At 40.3% G+C, this 27,244-nt stretch overlaps 1 protein-coding gene and 2 long non-coding RNA genes across 3 annotated transcripts; 1 reads left to right on the top strand and 2 right to left on the bottom strand.

Moving 5' to 3' along the window:
• The first annotated feature begins 6,628 nt into the window (after positions 1-6,628).
• On the top strand, positions 6,629-12,907 carry LOC129643488 (uncharacterized). The gene is made up of 3 exons (XR_008710331.1): positions 6,629-7,282; positions 12,062-12,152; positions 12,338-12,907. It is a non-coding gene; the product is annotated as an uncharacterized LOC129643488 (long non-coding RNA).
• LOC129643489 (uncharacterized) lies at positions 7,604-9,467 on the bottom strand. Its single transcript, XR_008710332.1, has 3 exons — positions 9,297-9,467; positions 8,515-8,914; positions 7,604-8,185 (listed from the first exon to the last, which is right to left on the bottom strand). It is a non-coding gene; the product is annotated as an uncharacterized LOC129643489 (long non-coding RNA).
• A 7,132-nt stretch (positions 12,908-20,039) lies between the features above and the next one.
• CCDC54 (coiled-coil domain containing 54) lies at positions 20,040-23,882 on the bottom strand. Its single transcript, XM_055568043.1, has one exon. The coding sequence runs from the start codon at positions 21,279-21,281 to the stop codon at positions 20,295-20,297; it is 987 nt and encodes a 328-aa protein (XP_055424018.1). The 5' UTR covers positions 21,282-23,882; the 3' UTR covers positions 20,040-20,294.
• Between the last annotated feature and the right edge of the window lie 3,362 nt (positions 23,883-27,244).

The raw sequence follows: 27,244 nt of genomic DNA, 5'->3' as shown, positions 1-27,244 counted from the left end.
AGAGGAAACTGGTGAGAGGGTGATTTGGGTAGCCAGGTGAGAGATGATGGTGACTTCAATTGGAAAGCAGATCAATTTGGCAGCAAAGTCAACTGAATTTGTGATGGTTTTTTGGGGGGCAGAAGTGGAGTGGAGTGTGGTTAGGGGAGAATCACTGAAGAAGAGGAAGTGTTAAGAATGGTTCACAGGCTTCTAGCTAGAGAGTCTGGGAGGATGCTATCATTTACTATGATAGGTAACGCTAGAGGAGAAGCAGTTTGGGGCAAAGTGGTTAGAGATGATTAATTTATTTGGAGAGCATACTCTGTTTCAGATTCTTATAATACATTCAAGTGTCTCAACTAGAGATAATATAAACATTTGGACCAATGAGTCTGTAACTCAGAAGAGCAACCTGGGCTGGAGATATGTTTTAAATACTATTGCCTATAGATGGTGTTTGAAGATCCAGGAATAGCTGAGATCACTTTGGGAGAGAATTGAAGAGGGACAAAGACTGAGCCCTGAGGAAGTTCTACACAGAAAGATGGGTAGAAAGGGAAACATCAGCAAAGCAGGCTGAAAATGAGTCAGAAGAAAAACCAAGGAAGTGTGGGTACATGGAAAGATGCAAGGCAAGGAAAGAGACAGTTACTAGAGGGAGGAGCGGAATCCTGTGTACTACAGAGGAAGCTAGGAGTTTAAATAGGGAAGATGTGAACATTTTCATTGACTTGGAAACATGTAAGTCATAGGTGGCTTAATGCTAGAATCTAGGCAATAAGAACAGAAGCCAGGTCTATGGCCATACCACCCTGAACACACCCAATATTGTCTGATCATGGAAGCTAAGCAGGGTAGGCCCTGGTGAGTACTTGGTTGGGAAGAACAAAAGCCAGACTAGAATGGATTGAGAATAGTAGTGGAAATTGAAGCTATAGCTATATATTTTATAACTGGGAGACTAAATAAGGTTTTAGTTGGAAATTTGTAGTCTAGTAAAATTTTGTTTTGTTTTTTAAGACAGGAGAGAGACTTTAACAAGTGGTGCTGGGAAAACTGGTCAACCATGTGTAAAGGAATGAAACTAGAACGCTTTCTAACACCATACAAAAAAATTAACTCAAAATGGATTGAAGATCTAAATGTAAGACCAGAAACTATAAAACTCTTAGAGGAAAACCTAGGCAGAACACTCTCTGACATAAATCACAGCAAGATCTTCTATGACCCACCTCCCAGAATAATGGAAATAAAAACAAAAATAAACGAATGGGATCTAATTAAACTTTAAAGCTTTTGCACAACGAAGGAAACTATGGTGGTGGTGGTGGTGGTGGTGGTTTAGTCTCTAAGTCATATCTGACTCTTGCGATCCCATGGACTGTAACCTTCCAGGCTCATTGTCCATGGTTTTCTCCAGGTGAGAATACTGGAGTGGGTTGCCATTTCCTCCTCCAGGAAGGAAACTATAAGCAAGGTGAAAAGACAGCCTTCAGAATGGGAGAAAATAATAGCAAATGAAGCAACTGACAAAGAATTAATCTCAAAAACATGCAAGCAGCTCATGCAGCTCAATACCAGAAAAATGAACAACCCAATAAAAAAGTGGACCAAAGAACTAAATAGACATTTCTCCAAAGACATATAGATGGCTAACAAACATGAAAGAATGCTCAACATCACTCATTATTAGAGAAATACAAATCAAAACCACAATGAGGTATTATCTCACACCAGTCAGAATGGCTGCCATCAAAAAGTCTACAAACAAATGCTGGAGAAGGTGTGGAGAAAAGGGAACCCTCTTACACTGTTGGTGGGAATTAAACTAGTACAGCCACTATGGAGAACAGTGTGGATATTCCTTAAAAAACTGGAAATAGAACTGCCATATGACCCAGCAGTCCCACTGCTGGGCATACACACCAAGGAAACCAGAAGTGAAAGAGACACATGTACTTCACTGTTCATTGCAGCACTGTTACAATAGCTAGGACATTGAAGCAACCTAGATGTCCATCGGCAGATGAATGGTTAAGGAAATCGTCGTACATATACACAATGGAACATTACTCAGCTAAAAAGAATGCATTTGAGTCAGTTCTAATGAGGTGGATGAAACTGGAGCCTATTATACAGAGTGAAGTAAGTTAGAAAAAGAAACACCAGTATAGTATATTAACGCATATATGTGGAATTTACAAAGACGGTAACAACAATCCTATATGCAAGACAGCAAAAGAGACACAGATGTAAAGAACAGACTATTGGACTCGGTGGGAGAAGGTGAGGGTGGGATGGTTTGAGAGAATAGAACTGAAACATGTATATGACCATGTGTAAAATAGATGACCAGTGCAAGTTCAATGCATAAAGCAGGGCACTCAAAGCCAGTGGTCTGGGAGGGGGATGGGTTGGGGAGGGAAGGGGGAGGGGGCTTCAGGATGGGGGGGCTCATGTGCTCTTGTGGCTGATCTGTGTTGATGTGTGCAGGGGCTACTACAGATTATGAAGTGACTGTCCTCCAATTAAAATAAATAAATAATTTTTTTTTAAAGGAGAGACAATAGTATGTTTAAATGATTACCAAGGGAGTTCAGTAAAGAAGGAAACTTTGAAGTTATGTAAGAGACAACGGATATAATCCAGAGGGGGAAGTTCCTGAGAAAGTAGGAGGAGGTGGGATCCATAGCACAGATGAAGAGATTTTCCTACGATGGAAAATACTTCCTATTTAGTTAACAGGAGGAGAGAGATAACAAATGTGAAGTTTAGAATATATAAATGTGATTCCTTTAGAGTGAAATATGACTGAAATCCTCTTAGTGATCTGAGGTTATTTGCATATATACCTCCAGAGCTTGAAATTAGTAACCATGTTATTAGGAGATTAAAATGTAGGAGTACATTTGTGGATGCCTTCCTACCTGAGGAGTACTTAAGAGATAAGGTGCTATAATCTTATTTGAAAGGAGTTGATATCTCTGTCATTCCCCTGGCATGGAGCCTGGGTACCTTCACACTGCAGGTCTCACTTCTCACGCCCACAAGGTGATTTGATAAGTATCCCCAGGCAAACAACCAAAATAAAAGTTGATGGGCGCTGAACAACCATGTGCTTATAGACTTCATCAGGATTGAATAACACTTTAGGATTAGTTTTTTACCCTTGTTTTGGACAGCATAGGAGTAGAAAGATTTGCTAGACTCCTAAGATGCAGAGGCACCTTTGGCTGTGATAACGGCAGTGGTAATGCGTCAGTAAGAATTGTGTTTGACTGCAAGAGACAAAAAATTCCACCACATTGGCCTAAACACTATGGGTTCATGTCATATGATAATCAGTTCTTTGATACAGATTTCTGGTGTTTCAGGGACAGAACAGTGTCAGGGCCAGCATCTCTGTGTTCTCTTGATCTTTCCCCACATTCATGGTATGAGTGCTGACGTCCAGCCATTGTTTCTGCTTTCAAAGCAAGAAGAAGTAGGAACTTGGAAGTGCTTACTAGTTACATGTGTCCCTCTTTATCAAGGAAGAAAAATTCTGCAGAAATCCCTCCGGCAGATCTCTGCTTACATCTGGGGCCAGAGGGTAAAGGAAGCTGACAAAGCATGTTCTTGACTATGTAGCCTTTTTGATGGAGGCATCATGGTGGAAAAGGGTGGGAAATAACTCTTGGGTAGTCCAATCCGCAATGTCTATCACTTGGCAATAGGGGACTGAGGAAGCACTCCAGGAGGAGACAGAAGTGGCAAGTCACGGCCCAGGCCAAAGCAGAGGAAGTGAGTCACCAAACAACAGTGGCTCTGAATAAACTGAAAACAGAGTGGTGTCTGAGAAAAGAAATCTTTAGGAAGAATGTGGTCTCTAAGCCATTCCTTGGGAGCTTCAGGATAGTATCATGTCTGTTTTACTCACCAACATATTACCAAGTACTTAGTGTGGTATCTGGTATATAGTAGGCTTTTAGTGACTGTTAAATTATTGCATGAATGAATCCTCTATGACCATGGTGAGATAAACCCAAGACAATAGTAGGAGGAACCTGGTGCTGCCTCACTTAATTTGAGATGTATTTCAATGGAGTTGGGGCCAATTTGGCAGATTAAAATCATTGATTTTGACAGACTGAGAGGAGGACATAGCTTCTTTGTTTTCTTTTCCAATGTATGTCCTAGAAAGGGGCCTATTTAAGAAAATTGCACAGAATTGAGGAGTTTGGGATTGAGATGAGTTTCAGGGCTTCTTAGCCACATAGGGACAGCAGGAGAGCACAGTGGGGAAGACGGGTCCAGTGTAACCCAGCCCTGTCATGTCCACACATGTTTTTCTTTAAAGGATATTCTACACATTCAATTAACAAGAGACCAGAAGAGTTGGCTGGGGAAATTTCACTCCTGATTAAAAATTCCATTTGTCTGTGAGCTGAGCTTATTTTAATAAATTGACAGAGAAATGAATCTGAGGCTGCTAGTTCTTTGGTCCATTTAAATGAGTCATAGTGAATTGAATCTTTCCAATTTTTTCAGTTTTCTTTAGGCTGCTAAGTCATATATTAATAGTATTCTCAAAGTTATAAATACATTGAAATAGATTTTACAATTGTGAAAGTTTAAAAGCTATGATTTAAAAAAAAAAAACAGAAGAGGGGGAACTCTGCAATCTATCTTTTCTTAGATTCAGGAATTTTAAAAAATCTGAAACTTATATATAATTATTTTCTCTATGTTATTCTTGAATTCCTTTACATTGTTGTTATGATCAAAGTTCTGCAAAACTTGCTTATTCTAAAAGTCATTTTCAGTGGGCTGAAAAAAAACAAAAACTTCCTACTCCTCCTTAGAAATTAAAAAAATAATTAACTTGTTGGAAGCCATAGAAGAACCAGAATGTTAGAACAAATAAAGAGAAGAAAATTAAATTAGGATCCTTTTTCATATATTTTCTCAGGGTGGAGAGTTCTTTTCTTAATTGAGAGACTGTAGGGAAATAATAAGTAAAAACAACTATGATCTTACAGGTGGTGCTAGTGGTAAAGAATCCAGCTGCCAGTGTAGGAGACACAAGAGATGCAGGTTTGATCCCTACGTTGGCAAGATCCCCTGAAGTAGGAAGTGGCAACCCACTCCAGTATTCTTGCCTGGAAAATTCCATGGACAGAGGAACCTGGGAGGTTACAGTCCATGGGGCTGCAAAGAGTCAGATACAATTGAGCAAAAGTAGCCATAATTAATGTTGCTTTCCTAGTTAGATTATAATTTGCTCTGGGGCCTCCCCTGTGGCTCAGCTGGTAAAGAATCTGCCTGCAATGCGGGAGACCTGGGTTCACTCCCTGGGTTGGGAAGATCCCCTGGAGAAGGGAAAGGCTACCCACTCCAGTATTCTGACCTGGAGAATTCCGCGGACTGTATAGTCTAGGGGGTTGCAAAGGGTCAGACACAACTGAGTGACTTTCACTTACTCACCTGTGTTTGAAATTCAGAATAAGGAACATTTAATTGTCTCCATTATATATAATACAATATATTTAGGGACTTCCCTGGTGGTTCAGATGGTAAAGAATCTGCCTGCAATGCAGGAGACCAAGGTTCAATCCCTGGGTTGGGAAGATCTCCTGGAGAAGGGAATGACAACCCCACTCTGGTGTTCTTGCCTGGAGAATTACATGGACAGAGGAGCCTGGTGGCAGGCTATAGTCCATGGGGTCACAAAGAGTCAGACATGACTAAGCAACTAACACACACACATAGTAAAACTTTATTCTATATTATGATGAGTTTTGTGGCCTAAGGAGCACCAGACCCACCATCTGGTATCTGGTCCAGGCTCTTCTAAGATAGGTAACTTTAGGCAAGTCACTTCTATCTATGGAAGTTCAAGGTTCCTCTTGAGAGAGTTGGACTAACATTTTGCTCCTCAGTCTTTTTCTGCCTCAACATACTGGATAGCTGCAGTATTCAATAATAAATTCAATAGTAATAGTATATGTACTAGGGTTCTGCAGAGAGTCCAAATGAATAGAGTAAATACATGGGAAGGGATTTATTATGAGGGATTGGCTCTTGTAACTATTGAGGCTGAGAAATCCGTATGTTAGATGCTGAGTTAGGGACTTTTCCTCATTTCATTCTCAGCACATGAAATTGCATTATATTTTGTGATAATCCCAGTTTAGAGAGAGGGAAATTGGCTCAGAAAATTTAAGAAACTGCCGGGAGCCGGCATATTGCATATTGAGTGCATATTGCATATTGAGTGCAGCACTTTCCACAGCATCATCTTTCAGGATCTGGAATAGCTCAACTGGAATTCTATCACTGCCGGGAGCCAGCGTGAGGAACTCTGCCCATGACAAAGGTCATGAGGAAGGAGGCTCGGCTTTCGCAAAGGCAGGATCGAGCCTCAGGAGTCCCCCTGGAAATTCTCGAGCATCTACCCCCAAACCAGAGTCTGCCTACTTTCTGCTTTGTGCTTTCACCTACACCTCTGACTTTAGAGGGGGCTGTCCCCCACTACCTCTCTCTGAAACAAGAGTTAGCTTACAGCTCCAGTTAATAATTCCTGGGTGTGACAGTGTTTAACCTACAAACTCCTTTGGAAATCCTCTAGCCTGCCTGAATAGGTTTTTCCAGCCACATGTGATTGTTCAGAGCCTCCCAACTGTGGGAGGCAGGAGATGTTCTAAACTGCCTAAACACAGATTCCTTTGAGTAGTTAAAAGATTGATTAGAAATTGTATTGGTGAAGGGTTTTTCACTTGTTGGGCCAATGTTTGCTGCTAAGTCTCCATACTCCTTACCTACTGTGTCCTTGGCAGTGTATTGATTGATATAATGGGTGTATAGAAATGTAAAATGCAGCTTTGTCCAATGCTTTTTTGGAGGCTGGTGCCTGACTTTGGAATAATCACCTTTAGAGAAAAATAAGTTTCTTAAAATGTTAACAGGCCTCCGGGCCAGAAGATGATGTCAATCACCTGAACTTTTGCATATGATAAGTTTGAAAGCCTGGCTTAGATTAGAACCAGGAACTGCTGTCCTTGCATGACTCCACCCCTTCCCCCATTATCCTCTATGCATAACTTAAGATATAAAAACTACTTTGGAAAATAAAGTGCGGGCCTTGTTCACTGAAACTTGGTTTCCCCATGTAATTCTCTCTCCCAAATTCTAGCTGAGTCTCCATCTGGAGCGCGGAACCCACCATGCTTGCTAATTATGCCTGGGCTTCTAAGATCCGACCGGGGAGGCCTCAGTGTCTCCTCTCCTTCGGGAGAACGGAAGGACGCCTGCGGCCTACGTAAGTGGTGCAAACTTCTTGTCTTGAAGTTTTATTGGTCTCCCGCGTAAACCAAGCTACTCAGCCTCTTTTCTCCACTGAATTTTCCTACTGAGCTATCCTCATTCTATTACTCTTTGTATCCTTAATTAACGTGTAATTAAGCAGTTGTTTCCTGACCCTCGCCTATGCCGTCTCTCCTTCGAATACCCTGGATCAGCTGGGGCTGGACCCCGGCAAGAAACAAAGCAAGGTCACGCAACTAGTGAGTAACATATCTCTTATTGAAAAGTGAAAGTGTTAGTCGCTTAATTGTGTCCGACTCTGTGACCCCATGGACTGTAGCCCACCAGGCTCCTCTGTCCACGGAATTCTCCAGGCAAGAATACTGGAGTGGGTTGCCATTCTCTTCTGCAGGGGATCCTTCCCAACCCAGGGTTGGAACCCAGGTCTCCTGCATTGCAGACAGATTATTTACCATCTGAGCCACCAGGGAAGCTCTATCTCTTATTAATTCAGGGCTATCTAATATTTAAGTGTTTGTTCTTAGTCCCTACATTATGCTGCTGCTTTTAGTCATGATTCTCAAATGGGGTGGTGATAAGTTTATGCCCCTTGACCCATGGAAAAATCATGATGTTGATCTGCCAGGAGATTTTAAAAAGCTCACTTGAATATAACCGAACTAGGTGATCTTTAGGCTTCTTTTCATAGATAACATTTATGACTTTGGGATCCTGCTGCTGAGAAAGAAGGAGCAAGATTGAATCCAATAAATTCTGCTGCTTTTTGTTGTCCTCAGATAGCCTGCACAAATCTGCCACTCATCAGTTTCTTCTTGTCTCCTTCAATAACTCACTGTCTTCAGAACAGCCTCTGATCAGAAACTTCATTAAGTCAGCTCTGACTTGTCTTGGATCATACCTGTTAGATAACATATTGAAAATGCCAGTTGCGTCACCTGTGGTGCTATTCTAATTAGACTGCCTTAGGCATAATTTTGTTAATATTACTATAACAACAAATAACCCTGTCACTGATACCGGTAATCCAATTACAACCTGTACCTCTAGCAATTATTATCTTTATAGTTGGCAAGGATAAGTTGACTCAGGGCCACTTATAAATGAGAGTCATACCCACATTTCAATTTTCTGATATCCAAAAGATGTGTCATACCTTCAGGATCTTTTCTCATGAGAGCACCCCTTCTGAAAGGACTGGCAGAAAAGAATGCATCATCAGACTCTCACCTGGGCACATTTTTATGCATTTCTTTTCCTTTCCTGCATAACAGTTGGAGAGAGCAGAGATGTCTAAAAGTAGGTGAGACCCTTGACTGAAGGAGAAGATTGGAAGAGTCCTGTGGAGAGCTGTTCCTGGAAGCTTTTTCAGATTCTTTAGAGCTAAAATGTAACCCCAAAATAGAAAGAGGATGACCGTCACATTTGGTTTAACTGCCTATGGAGGTACTGCCTTTTTTAAAAAGTGTTTTCAGAGCATATGGTGTAGTGCCTTCTGCCTGGTGGCATTGCCCTTAGGGCTTCCTTCGTAGCTCAGTCAGTAGAGAATTTGCCTGCAATGCAGGAGACCTGGGTTTGATTCCTGGGTCGGGAAGAATCCTGGGAAGAATTCCTGGGTCGAGAAGATCCCCTGGAGAAGGAAATGGAAACGCCCTCCAGTATTCTTGCCTGGAGAATCCCATGGACAGAGGAGCCTGGCGGGCTATAGTCCATGGGGTCACAAGAGTCAGACACGACCTAGCAACTAAACCACCACCACTGTCCTTAGTATATGAAAGGCTGCTCCTCCACTTCAGCTGTTTCTCATTCCTATTGTGAGTTTTCTTTTGTCTTTCCCTCGTCCTTCCCCTTCTGCTTTGCTCTGCCTCTGACTGGGGTGCATATCCCTATGTCCTACACTCTTCCACTTCAAGCTTTAGGTGAAAACAATGGGCTGGGGAAGAGGGAAATGAGGGGCTATGCAGACTTATACTATCTTCATTACAAGAGCCTCACAAGAGCAATATTTTTACCTGCATGTTCCATTAGTCCAGCCATAGTCCTGCTCCACTAACTCCATAGACCACTGATAGTTCATAGTTCAGAGAGGCTTGGAGTTCCATGCTTCTCACATGGAGTCCAAGTAGACTGTATTCCAGAAGGCAAACAATGGAGCAAAGCCTAAACGTTTTACTGCCCCCTCACCATCTGTAATGGCTCCATCACTTTTTATTGAATACTGCTGTGTGCCAAGACTTAGGCCAGGTGCTTTACATGTGTTAATATAAACCGTCTCCCTCCTATTCCAGCGTCCAGTCCCTCATTACTGTAAAAGATGACTCTGGTCCCACTTCGGCTCTTATTCCTTGGACTAAATTTTCAGGAGCCACATGGAGCCTTCTCTCTCTTGCCCCAAATCTCCCATCTCAGCTTTTCATCCCTACAGTTCCTGACGTGGTCCCCATTGGAATCCTGTCCTTTGTCTCCCTCTTCCTCAAGGTATCCTCCTGGTACCATCAACCTGTGAAATTTTCACTCTACTATCAGAATCGGGGCCCCTGATTGCATGTTGGGATACTGCTCTTTTAGTTATTTTCCTGAATACAGTTTGGCATGAGAATGCACAAAAGCTTAGCTCTGTAGTTAAATGTATACCAGTATCTCAGGTGTATTGTGGTTCAATCAACTTTTACAAGTTGGTCCCAAATACAGCTCTAGTGCTGTTTCTTTGTAATACGTGTCTTGAATTGTATTCAGTGGATTTACAAATGAAGTTTTGGAGCATAATCTATTGATATGTTAGGGACAGTCTATATTTTGGACGTATATATTAATAAAAAAGTTGCAGTTTTGTAGCTTGAAGAATTAACCTTAAAACATTACTCTTAGGAATAGCAATGTCTTTTTCTAAATGAGACTTGAGTTGTGCCCTGTGACAAAACTAAATTAAGTTTTAAATAAAGTATGTGGCTTTCTACTCCAAATCAAAGCAACCAGCCAAAATAACTGGCAAGTGTAGAGAAAGCTATTGGAAAGTACGTTCTTTTTTCATGAAACGAAAAGAAAGTTTGTGTCATTTCTATCTCTCTTGGTTCACATTGAGCTCAGCTAGTTCCTGGCATAGAGTCACATTTCAATAAACGTTGGTGAGTGTTGGTTTTGAATAAACAGGATGCTCTAGTGTCTGTATCTTTGCTAGCAAGTATTCCAACTGAACGAAATTATTTATCTTAAATTGAGTGTCTTCCCCCGCTGCCCCAATACTTTTCTCTGATGCTTATTTTTGTAGTGTGCAATTAAAGGTTGGTGAATGGCTGTTACAAATGATGGCATGTTGGTTGAATGCCCAGACTAGGAGGAGAGGGTCACACCCTATCTTATTCTTGTCACACTATTCTTTGGATGAGGGAGTCAAGAGTTGGTTTGGAGCTTTTGTATTCAGTCTGTCACTTGGTTTATTGTTTGTCTGGAGTCCTTTATGGTTGATGAAAGGAAGCAGAGTTCTAAATGGGAGCTCACTGAGTCAGGACCCATGTCTGTTCACCTTCATGCCCTCTTTTAACATCTAGCCTAGAGAAGGAAGGAAATAACTACCATTTGTTAAGGATCTACTGAGTCAGGCACTCTTCTGGGCAGGTTATATACATGGTCTCATTTAATTAACACAACAGCCTTATGATACAAATTTAGAGTTGAAAAAACTGAAAAATATAAGGCTTAAGGAATTTGCTAAAATCATGTAGTTATGAAATTCACCATTGTATACTCAACTCCTCGCAGTGCCTTATACATAATAAAGTTCAGTAAATAAATACTGTTCTGTCTTTAATGTTCCTGCTCTTTTCATTGTCAAATGCTGCCTGTCCAGTATTTGTACTTAATTTGAGAGCCCCAAGAATGGTTTGAGACATCTGGTGAATGTGCAGGTGTTTTCATGTTTGGCATATATGTTATAACCATTCATCTAGTTATACCCACTTTTTTGTGGAGGAGGAGGATGCTTTCTTTTCTGTATTTTTTTTAATTCAAAAATATTTACTGAGAATCTATTGGTAAAATGGGTTATGGTGTTCAAGATAAACAAGTAAGTTTCTATCTCTAACACAAAAACTCAAAATGTTATGAAGGAGACACATGTGAACACACAATGGCAATATGTATTACATGTATACAGAATCAGCGTCACCACTGACAGGGGTTTTGTGAGAGTCTCCAGCTTCTGCCACAGAGAGACTGAGGTAGAGGTGTCTGAGGGGAAAAAAATATGTGAGACTCAAATGATGAATTATTTGCTCATCAGCTAGATAAGAGAAAGGCATCCAAGGCCATAGGGGCAGCAAGAACAAAGATACAAGATTTAAAAAAATCTGCAAGACATTCCCAAGTGGTGCTAGTGGTAAAGAACCGGCCTGCCAATGCAGGAGACATAAGAGACAAGGGTTGGATCGCTGGGCTGGGGAGATTCCCCTGGAGATGGGAATGGCAACCCACTCTACTATTCTTGCCTGGAGAATCCCATGGAAGAGGAGCCTGGCGGGCTACAGTCCACAGAGTCTCACAGAGTCAGACACGACTGAAGTGTCTGAGCACACACACACATGCAAGACATTCATGTGATTGGATGGTGGTTTGCATGTAAATCTATCATGGAAGGATGAGGATGAAGAAGTAACTTGTTAGTAAATACCATACCATTTATTTCACACTTACTGTATGTCAATTAGATTGCTAAGGGCTTCATATAATCATCATCATCATAATGCCTGGCAATAACTTATGATTATTATTTTTATTTTAGGAATAAGGACACTAAGCCTTTGGGAATTTAAGCTTTGGCTTAATTCCAAAGTCACACGACTGGTGACTGACAGAGCCAGCTCTTGAACCAGGTGAGTCTGACACCAAAGCCATTGTGCCTTACCACTATAGGACACTACTTTCCAAACGTAAAAATTCAGGATAGAAATGGTTGCATAGGCTGTGCTAAGAAATTTGGATTTTATTCTCCTCACTATGAGAAATAATAAAAAGATTTTAGAACTGTTTTAAAAAAAGCCCACTCTCTCTTTGACAGGCTTGGCAATATATTTCTGTATATCCTCAGGCAAGGGAAAAGAAAATATAAACACATGGGACTACATCAAACGAAAATGCTTTTGTACAGCAAAGGAAACTATCAACAAAATGAAAAGACAGCCTGATAAATTGAGAAGGATGTTTGTAAATCATATGTGTAGTAAAGAGTTAATATCCAAAATATGTACGAAGAACTCATACAACTCAATAACAAAAAAATACAACCTGATTCAAAATTAGATATATAACTCGAATACACATTTTTCTAAAGAAGACACACAGATGGCCAACAGTTCTATGAAAAGATATTCAGCATCACCAGTTATTAGGGAAATGCAAATCAAAACTACAACGAGATATTGCTTCATGCCTATTATCCAAAAGACAGTAAATAACAAATGTTAGCAAGGATGTGGAGAAAATGGAACCCTTATACACTGTTGATAGGAATGTAAATTGGTACTGCTACTATGGAAAACAGTATGGAGATTCCTCAAAAAATCAAGAGTAGAACTAACATATGATCCATCTATCCCACTTCTGAGTATTTATCCAAAGAATATGAAAACGTTAATTAGAAAAGATATATGCTTCCCTTACTTCATTGCAGCATTATTTACAATAGCCAGTATGTGGAAATGACCAAAGTACCTACCAGTGAGTGAACGGATAAAGAAGTTATGGTTTATATACACAATGGAATACTACCCAGCCATGAGTGAACGGATAAAGAAGTTATGGTTTATATACACAATGGAATACTACCCAGCCATAAAAAGACAAAATCTTGCAATTTGCATCCATATGGATGGACCTAAAGGGTCCATTATGTTCAGTCAAATAAATTAGAGACATTCACTTATATGTGAAATCTAAAAAACAAAACAAACTGACAAATATAACTAAGCAGAAACAGATTCACAGATACAGAGAGCACAAACAGGAGTTTGCCAGAGGAGAGGGGCATAGGGATGAATGAAATAGGTGAGGGAAATTAAGAAGTACAAACTTCAGTTACAAGTCATGAAAGTGATACATACATACAGAATAGGGAATATAGTCAATGCATAGTCAATAATATCGTTTTATACTGAACAGGTGGCAACTCGACTTATCATGGTGATCATTTTGTAATGTATAGAAATATTAAATCACTATGTTTTACACTGGGAACTATCATAGTATTGTAGGTCAATTATACTTCAAAAAACAAACGAACAAATAAACTTACAGAGAAAGATTTGTCGTTACCAGAGGCAGAGGAGGGGAATTGGATAAAGGTGGTCAAAAGGTACAAACTTCCAGCTTAGGTAAGATAAGTACTAGGGATGTGGTGTATAATGTGATTAATATAATTAACACTGCTGTATGTTATATATGAAAGTTGTTAAGTTAGTAAGTCCAAAGAATTCTCATCACAATGAAAATGTTTTTATTTTTAATTAATTTTGAATTTGTATGAGATGATGGATGTTCACTAAATTTATTGTATTCATTTCATGGTGTATGTGAGTCAAATCATTCTGCCATGTACCTTAAATGATGCTGTGTGTCAGTAAAACTGGGAGGAAAAAAAATGAAACTTTCTAGCTACCTTTTTCCAGCCTGTGGAATCACAAACAAACAAAATAAATGAAACTAAACCAAACCAAACACACAGATAGAGAACAGAGTAGTGGTTACCAGAGGGGAATGGGTAGGGGAGAGGGCAAAATGGGTAAAGGGGGTCAACTGGTGGTGGATGGAAACTAAATCTTTGGTGGTGAGCACACTGTAGGGTATGGAGAACTAGATGTATAATGTGGTACAGATGAAACTTATGTAATTTTATAAACCAATGTTGCCTCAATAAAAATAAGTTAAAAATTATCTTTGTTTCACCGATGGTATGGGGAGGGAGGAGAAAAGAGGGTTCAGGACGGGGAACACATGTATACCTGTGGCGGATTCATTTTGATGTTTAGCAAAACTAATACAACTATGTAAAGTTTAAAAATAAAAAAAAATTTAAAAAAAATTACCCTTTTAGGATCAGATTATGGACATTGTAGAGCCTGGGATACCAAGAAGGAAAACGTTTCATTCATAGAGAGATGTTATGGCTTCACGACCCAGATAATCCCAATGGTATCATCACTCACCTAAAGCCAGACATCCTGGAATGCAAAGTCAAGTGGACCTTAGGAAGCATCACTGCGAACAAAGCTAGTGGAGGTGATGGAATTCCAGTTGAGCTATTTCAAAGCCTGAAAGATGATGCTGTGAAAGTGCTGTATTCAATAGGCCAGCATATTTGGAAAACTCAGCAGTGGCCACAGGACTGGAAAAGGCCAGTTTTCATTCCAATCCCAAAGAAAGGCAATGCCAAAGAACGCTCAAACTACTGCACAACTGCACTCATCTCACAGGCTAATAAAGTAATGCTCAAAATTCTCCAAGCCAGGCTTCAGCAGAACATGAACCGTGAACTTCCAGATGTTCAAGCTGGATTTAGAAAAGGCAGAGGAACCAGAGATCAAATTGCCAACATCTGTTGGATCATGGAAAAAGTAAGAGAGTTCCAGAAAAACATCTATTTCTGCTTTATTGACTATACCCAAGTCTTTGACTGTGTGGATCACAATAAACTGTGGAAAATTCTGAAAAAGGTGGGAATACCAGACCACCTGACCTGCCTCCTGAGAAACCTGTATGAAGGTCAGGAAGCAACAGTTAGAACTGGACATGGAACAACAGACTGGTTCCAAATAGCAAAAGGAGTATGTTAAGGCTGTATATTGTCACCCTGCTTATTTAACTTATATGCAGAGTACATCATGAGAAACGCTGGGCTGGAAGAAGCACAAGCTGGAATCAAGATTGCCAGGAGAAATATCAATAACCTCAGACATGCAGATGACACCACCCTTATGGCAGAAAGTGAAGAGGAACTAAAAAGCCTCTTGATGAAAGTGAAAGTAGAGAGTGAAAAAGTTGGCTTAAAGCTCAACATTCAGAAAACGAAGATCATGGCATCCAGTCCCATCACTTCATGGGAAATAGATGGGGAAACAGTAGAAACAGTGTCAGACTTTATTTTTTGGGGCTCCAAAATCACTGCAGATGGTGACTGCAGCCATGAAATTAAAAGACCCTTGCTCCTTGGAAGAAAAGTTATGACCAACCTAGACAGTATATTAAAAAACAGAGACATTACTTTGCCAACAAAAGTCTGTCTAGTCAAGGCTATGGCTTTTCCAGTAGTCATGTATGGATGTGAGAGTTGGACTATAAAGAAAGTTGAGCACCAAAGAATTGATACTTTTCAACTGTGGTGTTGGAGAAGACTCTTGAGAGTCCCTTGGACTGCAAGGAGATCCAACACGTCCATCCTAAAGGAGATCAGTCCTGGGTGTTCATTGGAAGGACTGATGTTGAAGCTGAAACTCCAGTACTTTGGCCACCTGATGCAAAGAACTGACGCACTGGAAAAGACCCTGATGCTGGGAAATATTGAAGGCAGGAGGAGAAGGGGACAACAGAGGATGAGATGGTTGGATGGCATCACCGATTCGATGGACATGAGTTTGAGTAAACTCTGGGAGTTGGTGATGGACAGGGAGGCCTGGCGTGCTGCACTCCATGGGGTTGCAAAGAGTTGGACATGACTGAGTCACTGAACTGAACTGACTGAACTGATGGCTTGAACCAAAACAGAAGTGGGAACAGAGACAGAGGATACTGCTACTGCTACAGCTAAGTCACTTCAGTCGTGTCCGACTCTGTGAGACCCCATAGATGGCAGCCCACCAGGCTCCCCCGTCCCTGGGATTCTCCAGGCAAGAACACTGGAGTGGGTTGCCATTTCCTTCTCCAATGCATGAAAGTGAAAAGTGAAAGTGAAGTCGCTCAGTCGTGTCCGACCATCAGCGACTCCTTGGACTGCAGCCTTCCAGGCTCCTCCATCCATGGGATTTTCCAGGCAAGAGTACTGGAGTTGGGTGCCATTGCCTTCTCCGGAGACAGAGGATAGATTCCATAAATTGTTGGAAGATAAACAAGGAAAGGTTTGATGATTAATATAGCAAGTAAGGGAGAAGATGAGAGTAATTTCCAGTTTGGTGATGTCGATAGTTTGCACTGGAATGCCGTTAATAAAAAGCATACTGGAAGAGAAATAGGTTTGAATCATAGGAAAGAAGAGCTACTAAGGTTAATTTTAGGAAGTAAAGAGTTTGAGACTCATCCAGGTGGAGAAGATAAGTAGTCACTTGGAGCTAAAGCTGAAGATGTCCCAGGAGAGGCTGGGTTAGGACTCCTTTGATTTGGGAATGATTAAAGTGAAGCGTCAGTATTTTAAGGGAATTATTAGTGGCAGGGGAATCGTCTAAGAAACTGAGAAGGATCTGCTAGAGTGATGGGAAGAGGACCAGAAGAGAGAGCTTGGAAGACTTGATTCTAAGAGCTGTGGAAAGAGTGGGATAGGAGGAGGTGGGGACAGGCAGGTGGGCTCTCAAAGAGTATGATGGGAGATCAGCAAAAGAGGAGGGGAACACAGGAACGAGCAAACAGATACTGGTATAAACTGAGCACAAAGAACTGGGAGCTGGTGATTAACCTGGAGGAAAGAACAGTAACAAGTGATTAAGTCCCTACGAGGCACTGGAGGAGGAAGGTGGACAAGAGAGGCATCACTTCCTCTGAGCCAAGTGAGATGGAGGTGCGTAGGCTGAGAGGCAGGTTAATTTGAAAGCAATTATTTTTTTGCATGTAGCTTCAAATTGAGTTATAATTTTAACAAGTCAGGTGAGAGCTTGTCTAGGTGATGATAATAAATAATTGACTCAAGAGCAAAATCTTTCCTCACAGGGAACTTTTGTGAATTAACACGACAGTCATCATTAGGGAAATTTTGAGATCCGAGAAAATCAAGTAGTGTCCTTCTCACTTTCTTCTTCTCTAACATCCTTATGTAGGTACAAAACAGGTTAAAACGAACGTAGTGGGGATCCCTGAAGAGAAAAATGAGATCCAGAGAAGAGTCAAAATGATAGCCTGTCAGAACTTTATACTTATCAAGTGCCTCATGGCTTTTATTTCCCATGTTCCCTACCCACTCCTGTGCTCTCGTTTTTCCTTCTGCCTGGTACACCCCTCACCACCTCCTCCTTACTACACCACTGCCCTCCGCTTTATTTCCTTACTACAAGGCCCCTCAACCTTCCTTCTCCTCTGATAGCAGGAACACTTTTTATATTGCTCTTTGCTGCCCATCTGTCATACCTTAGAGTTGTGTGTATGTCTTTTGCATGTCCCACTGGACATTATATGTCTACACAGGGAATGTCTTCTACTTTTTCTTTTACCTTCCACTGTCCCTTACTGAACAAATATAATGATTCCCTTTTTATAGATGACAAAAAAAAGATAGATGAGAAACCATAAAGCTTGTGAGTATAGAATTTAAGACTGTTCAGAACTGAGGTCTTCTGATTCCAGGCTTTTAACCTAAACTCTTTTCCTATCTAGAAATGTTAGACAAGTGCTAAGGGGGCACCTAAGGGAGAAAAAGTGAAAGTGTGCATTAATATAGAGGCTCAGATGACCCAGGAAATACCAGCTGAGTCACTTCTTATTCTCCCAGAAGCTGCTTGTGAGGTCATCTGCCTGAGTCATGGCAGACTTCCCTAGTTACTCTGATGTGAGGGGCACATCCAGTGGGCTTGGCTAGAGCTCAGCTGTTCTTTAAGGATATCTCTGGTAGTCAGTAGAGAAAGAGAGTTTTCTGCTGCCTTTACTGGACTGGTATTTTACTATGTTAGCACTGTTAGCCCTTTGTTAGCACTCTTACCTATTTAACAGATATCCTTGTTTTAAATAGGTATATGATAGGATGGGAGAAGGCAATGGCACCCCACTGCAGTACTCTTGCCTGGAAAATCCCATGGATGGAGGAGCCTGGTAGGCTGCAGTCCATGGGGTCGCTGAGAGTCAGACACGACTGAGCGACTTCACTTTCACTTTTCACTTCCATGCACTGGAGAAGGAAATGGCAACCCACTCCAGTGTTCTTGCCTGGAGAATCCCAGGGACGGCGGAGCCTGGTGGGCTGCCATCTATGGGGTCGCACAGAGTCGGACACGACTGAAGCGACTTAGCAGCAGCATGATAGGATGAAATTAAAAGACTGCAGCCATGAAATTAAAAGACGCTTGCTCCTTGGAAGAAAAGTTATGACCAACCTAGACAGTATATTAAAAAGCAGAGATATTACTTTGCCAACAAAAGTCTGTCTAGTCAAAGCTATGGTTTTTCCAGTAGTCATGTATGGATATGAGAGTTGGACTATAAAGAAAGCTGAGTGCCAAAGAATTGATGCTTTTGAACTGTGGTGTTGGAGAAGACTCTTGAGAGTGCCTTGGACTGCAAGGAGATCCAACCAGTACATTCTGAAGGAGATCAGTCCTGAATATTCATTGGAAAGACTGATGCTGAAGCTGAAACTCCAATACTTGGGCCACCTGGTGTGAAGAACTAACTGACTGGAAAAAACCCTGATGCTGGGAAAGATTGAAGGCAGGAAGAGAATGAGATGACAGAGGATGAGATGGTTGGATGGCATCACACACTCAATGGACGTGAGTCTGAGTGAACTCCGGGAGTTGGTGATGGACAGGGAGGCCTGACGTGCTGCAGTCCATGGGGTCGCAAAGAGTCAGACCCGACTGAGCGACTGAACTGAACTGATGATAAGATGATCCATGCTGCCCCTATCACATACTGACATATTTTCAGTTACTTTTGTGTACATCTTATCTGTACATTTGTAAAGAAAGGTCAAATAAAATGCATTTGTAGATGAAAAAGTTGTGCTGTATAATTATTACCAGACTGGCTCCAGACAATGTTGTGTCTTCTTAGCCTACTTCTCCCTTAGTTTCTTCTATACTCACCTTAGCTGCTGTTTCCTCATTTGAAATGGTTGTTCTTTGCTAACTGCCAAAGCCCTCTTTCAAAGGATTAACTGAGAGTAGTTTAAAATAGTACATTTGCCAAGAATATTTGTAGTTTAACAGCTTATGATTCTCTATTGGTAGATTTCATGTACTAACTAGTGGTGAAGGAAAGTTTTTTTGTTTTTTTTTTGCAGTTAATTAGCATGATATTTAGAAAAATTACATTACAATGGCAACCTCCTATTATGTCCAGGAATGAAGTCCACCCTGGATGTGTAGTATTTATATGGTTCATCTGAAGAAAAAAAAAAAGACTTTGTCACATAATATTCTATAGTGGTATAGTGTCAAGATTTAACTTAGTTCACAAATCCATCCTTGGATTTTGCCTTTTCCTCTGTATCAAACCTGTAAGATATGGCATTTGTCTCATTTCATGAAAATGTGAAAAAAACAAACAAACAAACAACCCAATACCATATTCAGCTTTTCCCCCTTTTCCAATTGTTTGATAGAGATGAAGCTGAAAGAAAAATCCCAATTTTGGAATGAATGTTTTCCTGGCAATACTTGTCCTTTCAGTGCCTTACATTTTTATAGCTCTAACTGTGTCCGTGTTATCTTTTGCAGTCTATGCTATTTAAAATTTTATTAGTAGAATCTGTCTCTGTGTCACAGATCTTATCTGCAGAGGCCACTAAGACGATAGTGGGGGCTACTAAAAGTGTTTCTCATTTTGGACCCCTTTATTCTTTGTTTCCAGTTATCTATGAAATGGGCACTGGAGGAGTCCTCATGAATTGCTTTTGGGAAAATAAGAAACTTGGCAGAAAATGCACCACAATTGTCTAATGGGATGATATGCCTCAACTTACTGTAGACATAAAGAAACTTTGCGGGCAGCCAACCCGCAGTGAGCTAACTTAACTACCAAGGAGTTCACAGCAACCACAAAGACATGTGAATGCTTGGCATGGCCAGGTTACATTTATTTTGTACCAAGCAAAGCAGAAAATTACTCTATAGTCGAGTTACTTCCTCTTTTGAGGAACCAAAAAGACAATAAATGTAGTTGAAAACAGAGACACAGATGGTGGTCAAGTTTGTGATAGGCCCAGTGAAAAGACAATACTTCTGGGTTATGACTTGTGGTTCCTCAGGAGGGAGGGTTGGCCTGGAAAGAAGCCACTGGATGAATTCCTCTAACTTGGTTGCGCTGAGGAAAAATCTCCACTTTCCTCCATGGACAAAAGTTAGCTTGATCCATGTATTAAAGTCCGGGTAAATATAAATATTTGACTTTGCTTTTTGGAAGCTTCTTAATGCATTTTGATAGTTACTTTTCTTCAGAGCTTTGATCTGGGGAGATACTGTTTTTTCCTCAAGATGATCAGTGGACTTAGGATAACTGAGTACTTTCTCTGGTTCTGCTGAAGAGACTTCAGAATCTATAGAGGTCAGTGTGTTCTTCAGAGTTTCTGATTGTGTGACTTTGTGAAGAAGTTCTAGGATCTCTTTACCCTTTTCCCCATCCAGGACCTCTAAACAATGTACATTGGAGCAAGAATTCTGGTTTCCCAGCTCTGTCACCTTCTTCTTTAAAGCATCAACGTCTTCCTTCACAGAGAAGATATCTTCAGCTGTTGCACACTGTTTATTTTCATTAACATTCATTTTGGTTTCCAGGACTTGCATCTGCTTCTGAAAGAAATCAGTCTTTTCCTGGATTTTTGATAATGCACAGATCATGCCAGTCATTTGGCTGAGGAGTTCAAGCTGGGTGGTTTTAATATCTTGGAGCATTACTAGAAGATTAATTTCTTCATCAGCATTAAGGTCCTCTTGATCACAATCATGGGAAGTCATAGTTGGACATCTGGTTGAATTCGGATACTGATTCTTACATTTGTGGTAAGCATTTTTAAGAGATTGTCTGATCTTGGAGAAATTTGAATTCCACATCTGCCCAGCAGCAGCTTTTACCCTTTTGGCTTGAAGTTTGTACATCTTGCATAATGAAACAAGAGACAAAGTGTTGGGAAACCTGACCAAAATCAAAGAAAGAAGCAAAGAAATTGAAGAATGAAATGGTTTTTCTCTTACTCTTTGTTGGGTATCTTTCCCGGTGACATTGTTGAATGTCCTATGGAGAACATCAAGGACAATAGCAGGCCCTCTTCGATGGTTAGCTTCTTATAGGGCAGTTCAGCTGGAGAGCTCTGTGAAATACTGAGCAATTGTGTGAAATCCTTCATAGGCTGACCTGAAGCTGATGTCACAATGGCTGCTGGTCTAGAATTTCTTTAACCTTAGGGCTATAACTGTCAAAAGTTTTGGTCACAGGACTCTTTTTCACTTGTAAAAATTGAGCACCACAGAACTTTTGTTTATGAATTATTATCACTCAATAGTCCATATTAGAGATGAAAACTAAATAAATCTTGATATTAATTCATTAAAAAGGTAAACCCAATATATGTTAACATATATGACATTTTTATGAAAAAATACTTATATCTTCCAAAAGAAAAAATCACAAAAACCATAGCATTGTTTATATATTTGCAAATGTTTTAAATGCATGAATTAATAGAAGACATGCCAGGAGAGCTATCAATAACCTCAGATATGCAGATGACACCACCCTTATGGCAGAAAGCAAAGAACTAAAGAGCCTCTTGATGAAAGTGAAAGTAGAGAGTGAAAAAGTTGGCTTAAAACTCAATATTCAGAAAACTAAGATCATGGCATCTGGTCCCATCACTTCATGGCAAATAGAAGGGGAAACAATGGAAACAGTGACAGGCTTTATTTTGGGGGGCTCTAAAATCACTGCAGATGGTGATTGCAGCCATGAAATTAGAAGAGCCTTGCTCGGGGAAGAAAAGTTATTGACCAACCTAGACAGCATATTAAAAAGCTGAGACATTACTTTGCCAACAAAGGTCCATCTAGTCAAAGCTATGGTTTTTCCAGTAGTCATGTATGGATGTGAGAGTTGGACTATGAAGAAAGCTGACTGCCAAAGAATTGATGTTTCTAAATTGTGGTGTTGGAGAAGACTCTTGAGAGTCCCTTGGACTGCAAGGAGATCCAACCAGTCCATCCTAAAGAAGATCAGTCCTGGATGTTCATTGGAAGGTCTGATGTTGAAGCTGAAACTCCAATATTTTGTCCACCTGATGTGAAGAGCTGACTCATTTGAAAAGACCCTGATGATGGGAAAGATTGAAGGCAGGAGGAGAAGGGGACAACAGAGGGTGAGATGGTTGGATGTCATCACCAACTCGATGGACAAGAGTTTGAGTAAACTCCAGGAGTTGGTGATGGACAAGGAGGCCTGGCGTGCTGCAGTCAATGGGGTTGCGAAGTGTCAGACACGACTGAGAAACTGAACTGAACCGAACTGAACTGAACCTTGATTCTCATATCTGCTTCTGCATTTTATCTGTTGTTATCTGTTGTTTTGGTTGAAGTAGATGAAGAAAATATGGCCTCACATAAATATATAAATGGAGAGGATATTTTAATGACCTTATCAGTTAATTACAGCTTTTATTCTTTCTACCCACTAAAATTTGACAAATGATAATTGATTAGAAGTTAAGTACATTGTGTAATCTTAGACCAGAATAATACTGTTACATTAAAATTCACTGGTCTATCTTCCATTTTTAATAGATGTGTAATATCATGCATTGGTCATTTGGAAAGTAATGATTCACTGAATAATGCAGATCTTTCAAATGGTAGCTCATTTTATTATATAATATCCAAATATCATGTTCATTAATATCCCACCAATCTCACCAGAAAAGTCTTTGAGCATTGGCAAGAGGCCAAGCTTGTGATGGCAGATAAAATTTTCCAAAATTTTAATTTTAGCTTGCAAAACTTGAAATTTATTAAGCTTGTTAGTTGTTTTTCTTGAAGTGACAGGCTCTCTACATCCATTTTTTTTTTTTTTTTGCAAAAATGCTTGCCAAATACCCAAGTATGAATACCATAGTTGGCTGCCAGTTTTTCTTTCAAAACGATGTTCCATGAAAAAAGCTGCTTATTTGTAACTCAAATAAGTACTTTTCCTGGAGACAATTATATTTCTGTAAGCAGCAGAAGTGCTTTATGGGTACTTCACATTACATCACACTTAATATTAAAAAGACATACAGAAGGTTGAGATTTAATAAAATGTAAAATTTTACTGCTTCATCAAGGATGTTCTAGAGCTAAACTGGCTTTTTCTTGTATGCCTTCTTTTTCTTCTTCTCTGATTGAATGGAGGTGAAAAATACAATCACTATTGGTAGTTTAGTACTTTTGCCTTGGCTTGTGCTAAGGTATCAGTTTTACCCACCATTGGTTTTGCAATGCCATTTGGAAAATTAAAATGACATGGTAACTATGTATGTCAAGATATAGTCCCAGTTTATTAAAGAAGATATTCCTTCTTGGATCAGTGCCGGTTCCAACCCTCTACTAAATCATTCTTTCTCCTGTTTATGTTTAAATGCAGGGCCAGCTTCAGCCTAGGTTTTGGTATAAACTCTGAATTTAAGCAAAAGTAGTTTTAGAATTTTGGCTCGTCAGTGATACCTGGGATTTTACTTTACTGTCCTGTCTTTGAATCCCAGTTTAGTAACCTTTCCAAAACTTCTAGAAACTTTACCAAACTCTTGCTGAGAAGAAATGTTCTCCAAGAGGCAGACTACCACAGAAAGATATTTGGAGCCAGAAAAGGTAGCCTTCAAAGCTGTCCCATTTACTTTGGCCAAGACCATCTTATCCATCAAGCACTACAAATACTTAGTACTATGACATTTCAAGGGTCAATAAAAATAAGTATTCAAGAGGTAGGGAAAAAAAAAACAAAACCTGTGCTCAGAATATCAAAAGATGCAAGATTGAAACCATGAATGTTTAATTAAATATCTCCAGAGTGTACTATTATATCATCTTCATTAATTGTTAAGTTAGTATTAAAATTTCATTACATTTGGAGGCAATTTGTACATTAGGTATTCTTGCTTTACAGAAATTCCCAATTAAATTACAGGGACTGCTTGGAGCAATTACTCCCTCCAGGTTAATAACAGCTAAGACTTATTGGATACATACCAGACATTGTTCTAAATATTAGCTTAATTAACTGAAATTCAGAGAAGTCAAATAACTTTCCTTTCTGCTAAAAAATGGGCAGAGTGAAGTTTCAAATCCTTACATGGGCCACTTGTTTCTCTATTGCCACACACACAAATATAATAAAAATATGTATTTGTCAACTCAGAAAAAGACATTTTGCTTTTTAGAAAAAATACACTATATATTTATAAAAACTCATTTTCATTAAATTTTCAGAAATATGAAAAAATGAATTGTTTGCTTATTCATCAAAGCTATTTGAAGAACTTTGTAAAGACTTTAGAAGTTGAACTATCTCTAATTCAAGCAAGTAAACACGAACATTTAGAGGTTATTCTTGCCTTAATGTAGTGAAAGTATAGCAACTACAATATAAACAGATTTAAAATTTTTCAACTAAAAATATTCATGTATACTGATTTTTTAAAAAATTTTATTTAGTTATTTACTTTTGCCTGCTCTGGGTCTTCACAGCTGCACGGGGCTTTCTCTAGTTGCAGCTGGTGGGGGCTGGCTGCTCTTCACTGCAGTGCTCAGACTTCTCATTGAGTTGGCTTCTCTAGTTGTGGCACACAAGCTCTAGGAGCTCAGGCTCAATAGTTGTGGAGCATGGGCTTAGTTGCTCCGTGGCATGTGGAATCTTCCCAGACTCAGGATCGAACCTGTGTCCCTTACTTTGGCAGGGAAGTCCCTATACTGATTATTTTTATAAACAAAAAAGAATCTAGTAGTTTTGATGCAAACATAAACCTATCTGGGTTTTTAATTATTTACCTATTAATGTTAATGAAAGTAGCTTCAGCCTATTTGGGGCTTGTTGGATAGTGAAGAGCTGTCCTCATGGACGGTAGCCTGCCAGGCTCCTCTATCCATGGAATTCTCCAGGCAAGAATACTGGAATCGGTTGCCATTCCCTTCTCCAAGGAATCTTCCCAACCCAGGGATTGAACCCGGGTCTCCTGCATTGCAGACAGATTTCTTTACCATCTGAGCCACCAGGGAAGCCCTGTAGTGGGAGAATGCAAGCCTATTGATTAGAGTGAAATTGTGAGAGTAGTCAACACGTGAATGAATAACAGGAATTGAGCTGACCCCCTCCCTTTGGGATCTTTCTAGAGATATGAAGCCATTTCTGCTGCTGCTGCTAAGTCGCTTCAGTCGTGTCCGACTCTGTGCGACCCCAGAGACAGCAGCCCACCAGGCTCCCCCGTCCCTGGGATTCTCCAGGCAAGAACACTGGAGTGGGTTGCCATTTCCTTCTCCAATGCATGAAAGTGAAAAGTGAAAGTGAAGTCGCTCAGTCGTTCCCGACTCTTAGCGACCCCATGGACTGCAGCCTACCAGGCTCCTCTGTCCATGGATTTTCCAGGCAAGAGTACTGGAGTGGGGTGCCATTGCCTTCTCCTGAAGCCATTTAGGACTTCATAATATTGAAGTAACCAAAATAACTTGGCAGACTGGAGCGTAGTTGCTGACTCTTATCAAGGAAAAATGTCCTCCAGGTGGATGGCTTTTACATAATGATACTTGGAGCCAGAAAGGTTAGGGTGCAAGGCTCTCCTGTTCATTGACTCTGTGTGCTTAGTCAAGTTACTAACTTCTCACAAGAGTGTAAAATGGGATAATAACAACACCTATTTTGTAGAGAGATTTTGAAGATTAAAGTGTTCAATACTTATAAACTCTTTCTGCTCCTCTCTAACCACCTTCTTACTCTCCTTTTGAATGAGAGAGGAAATTAGCTCTGCTCTCCTCGTCCCTTACTCTGCCTTTCATTCCTCTGTTTCAATGAAGAGGCCATTCTGCCATTCTCTGACCAAGATGTAAAGCATGTGTTGCTCACTGTTCAAAATCTACAAAGGCAGACAAATAAAGCATTTGGATTAGAAAGACACCAGGATGCATAAACAAGGTCTGACAAACTGGCGTTCTGTCTCCTAGCACAGCTAGTGTGGCTCACACAACCAGCCATGGTGTCAGGCAGCGGGCAGGTAATAACCACTGGAGAGATGGCTCTAATAGCAGATAATATTATTCATGTTTAAAATGCTGGTATTTTTTGAGTAAGTTAACTATAAATTATGGTAGAGTCATGATTATCTATATAAAATCACCCGATTTACATCTTTTTAAACATGGTTTTTGAATTGGGAGAGGTAAAAAAAGGGAAAGTGTTAGTTATTCAGTCATGTCCGGCTCTTTGGGATCCATCCCACAGACTGTAACCCACCAGATTGCACTGTCCGTGGAATTCTCCATGCAGAACACTGGAGTGGGTAGCCATTCCCTCCTCCAGGGAATCTTCCCCACCCAGGGTTCAAACCCCAGTCTCCTGCATTGCAGGTGGATTCTTTACCATCTGAACCACCAGGGAAGGCCCCACTGGGAGAGAATGGGATAGAACTATAGTTATCATGCTAGCAACTGGGCATTATTTGTACCCGTTATGTTACACCTGCAGTCATCTAGTACTATTTGTGTACCTAGTGCTTGTGACCATGACAAATTATTGAAGGTCTTTTACTTCCCCTCCAAAATTTGAGGGCCAGGTTTATCAGAACCTGCTCCCCCACCAACCTGAATATCACTTGTTACATACAGACTGAGATAAAAGATTGAGAAAACAAGAATCATAAAGGTCTTTCAGATTTGGTTAGGGTGGCTGACCCAAGGGGATAACAATATATTCATGAGGCCGCCTTAATCCAATGTTACACAAAGTAACAAAGCTCTTTTCTTCTACTTTTCTTCCTATTTAGTCATGAGGAGAAGAGCATGAGATTGAAATCATAGTTGTGCAGGATCATGGCAGGAATGCAGAGGAAAGC

Source organism: Bubalus kerabau, chromosome 2 (assembly GCF_029407905.1).
Source record: "Bubalus kerabau isolate K-KA32 ecotype Philippines breed swamp buffalo chromosome 2, PCC_UOA_SB_1v2, whole genome shotgun sequence".
Taxonomy (NCBI): domain Eukaryota; kingdom Metazoa; phylum Chordata; class Mammalia; order Artiodactyla; family Bovidae; genus Bubalus; species Bubalus kerabau.
Note: the sequence above shows the minus strand (reverse complement) of the source record. Positions and strands in the feature narration are given on the sequence as shown.

What these genes read in the sequence shown, in the direction of transcription:
- CCDC54 (XM_055568043.1), bottom strand. Translation starts at nt 21,281, where the DNA reads ATGTACAAACTTCAAGCCAAAAGGGTAAAAGCTGCTGCTGGGCAGATG.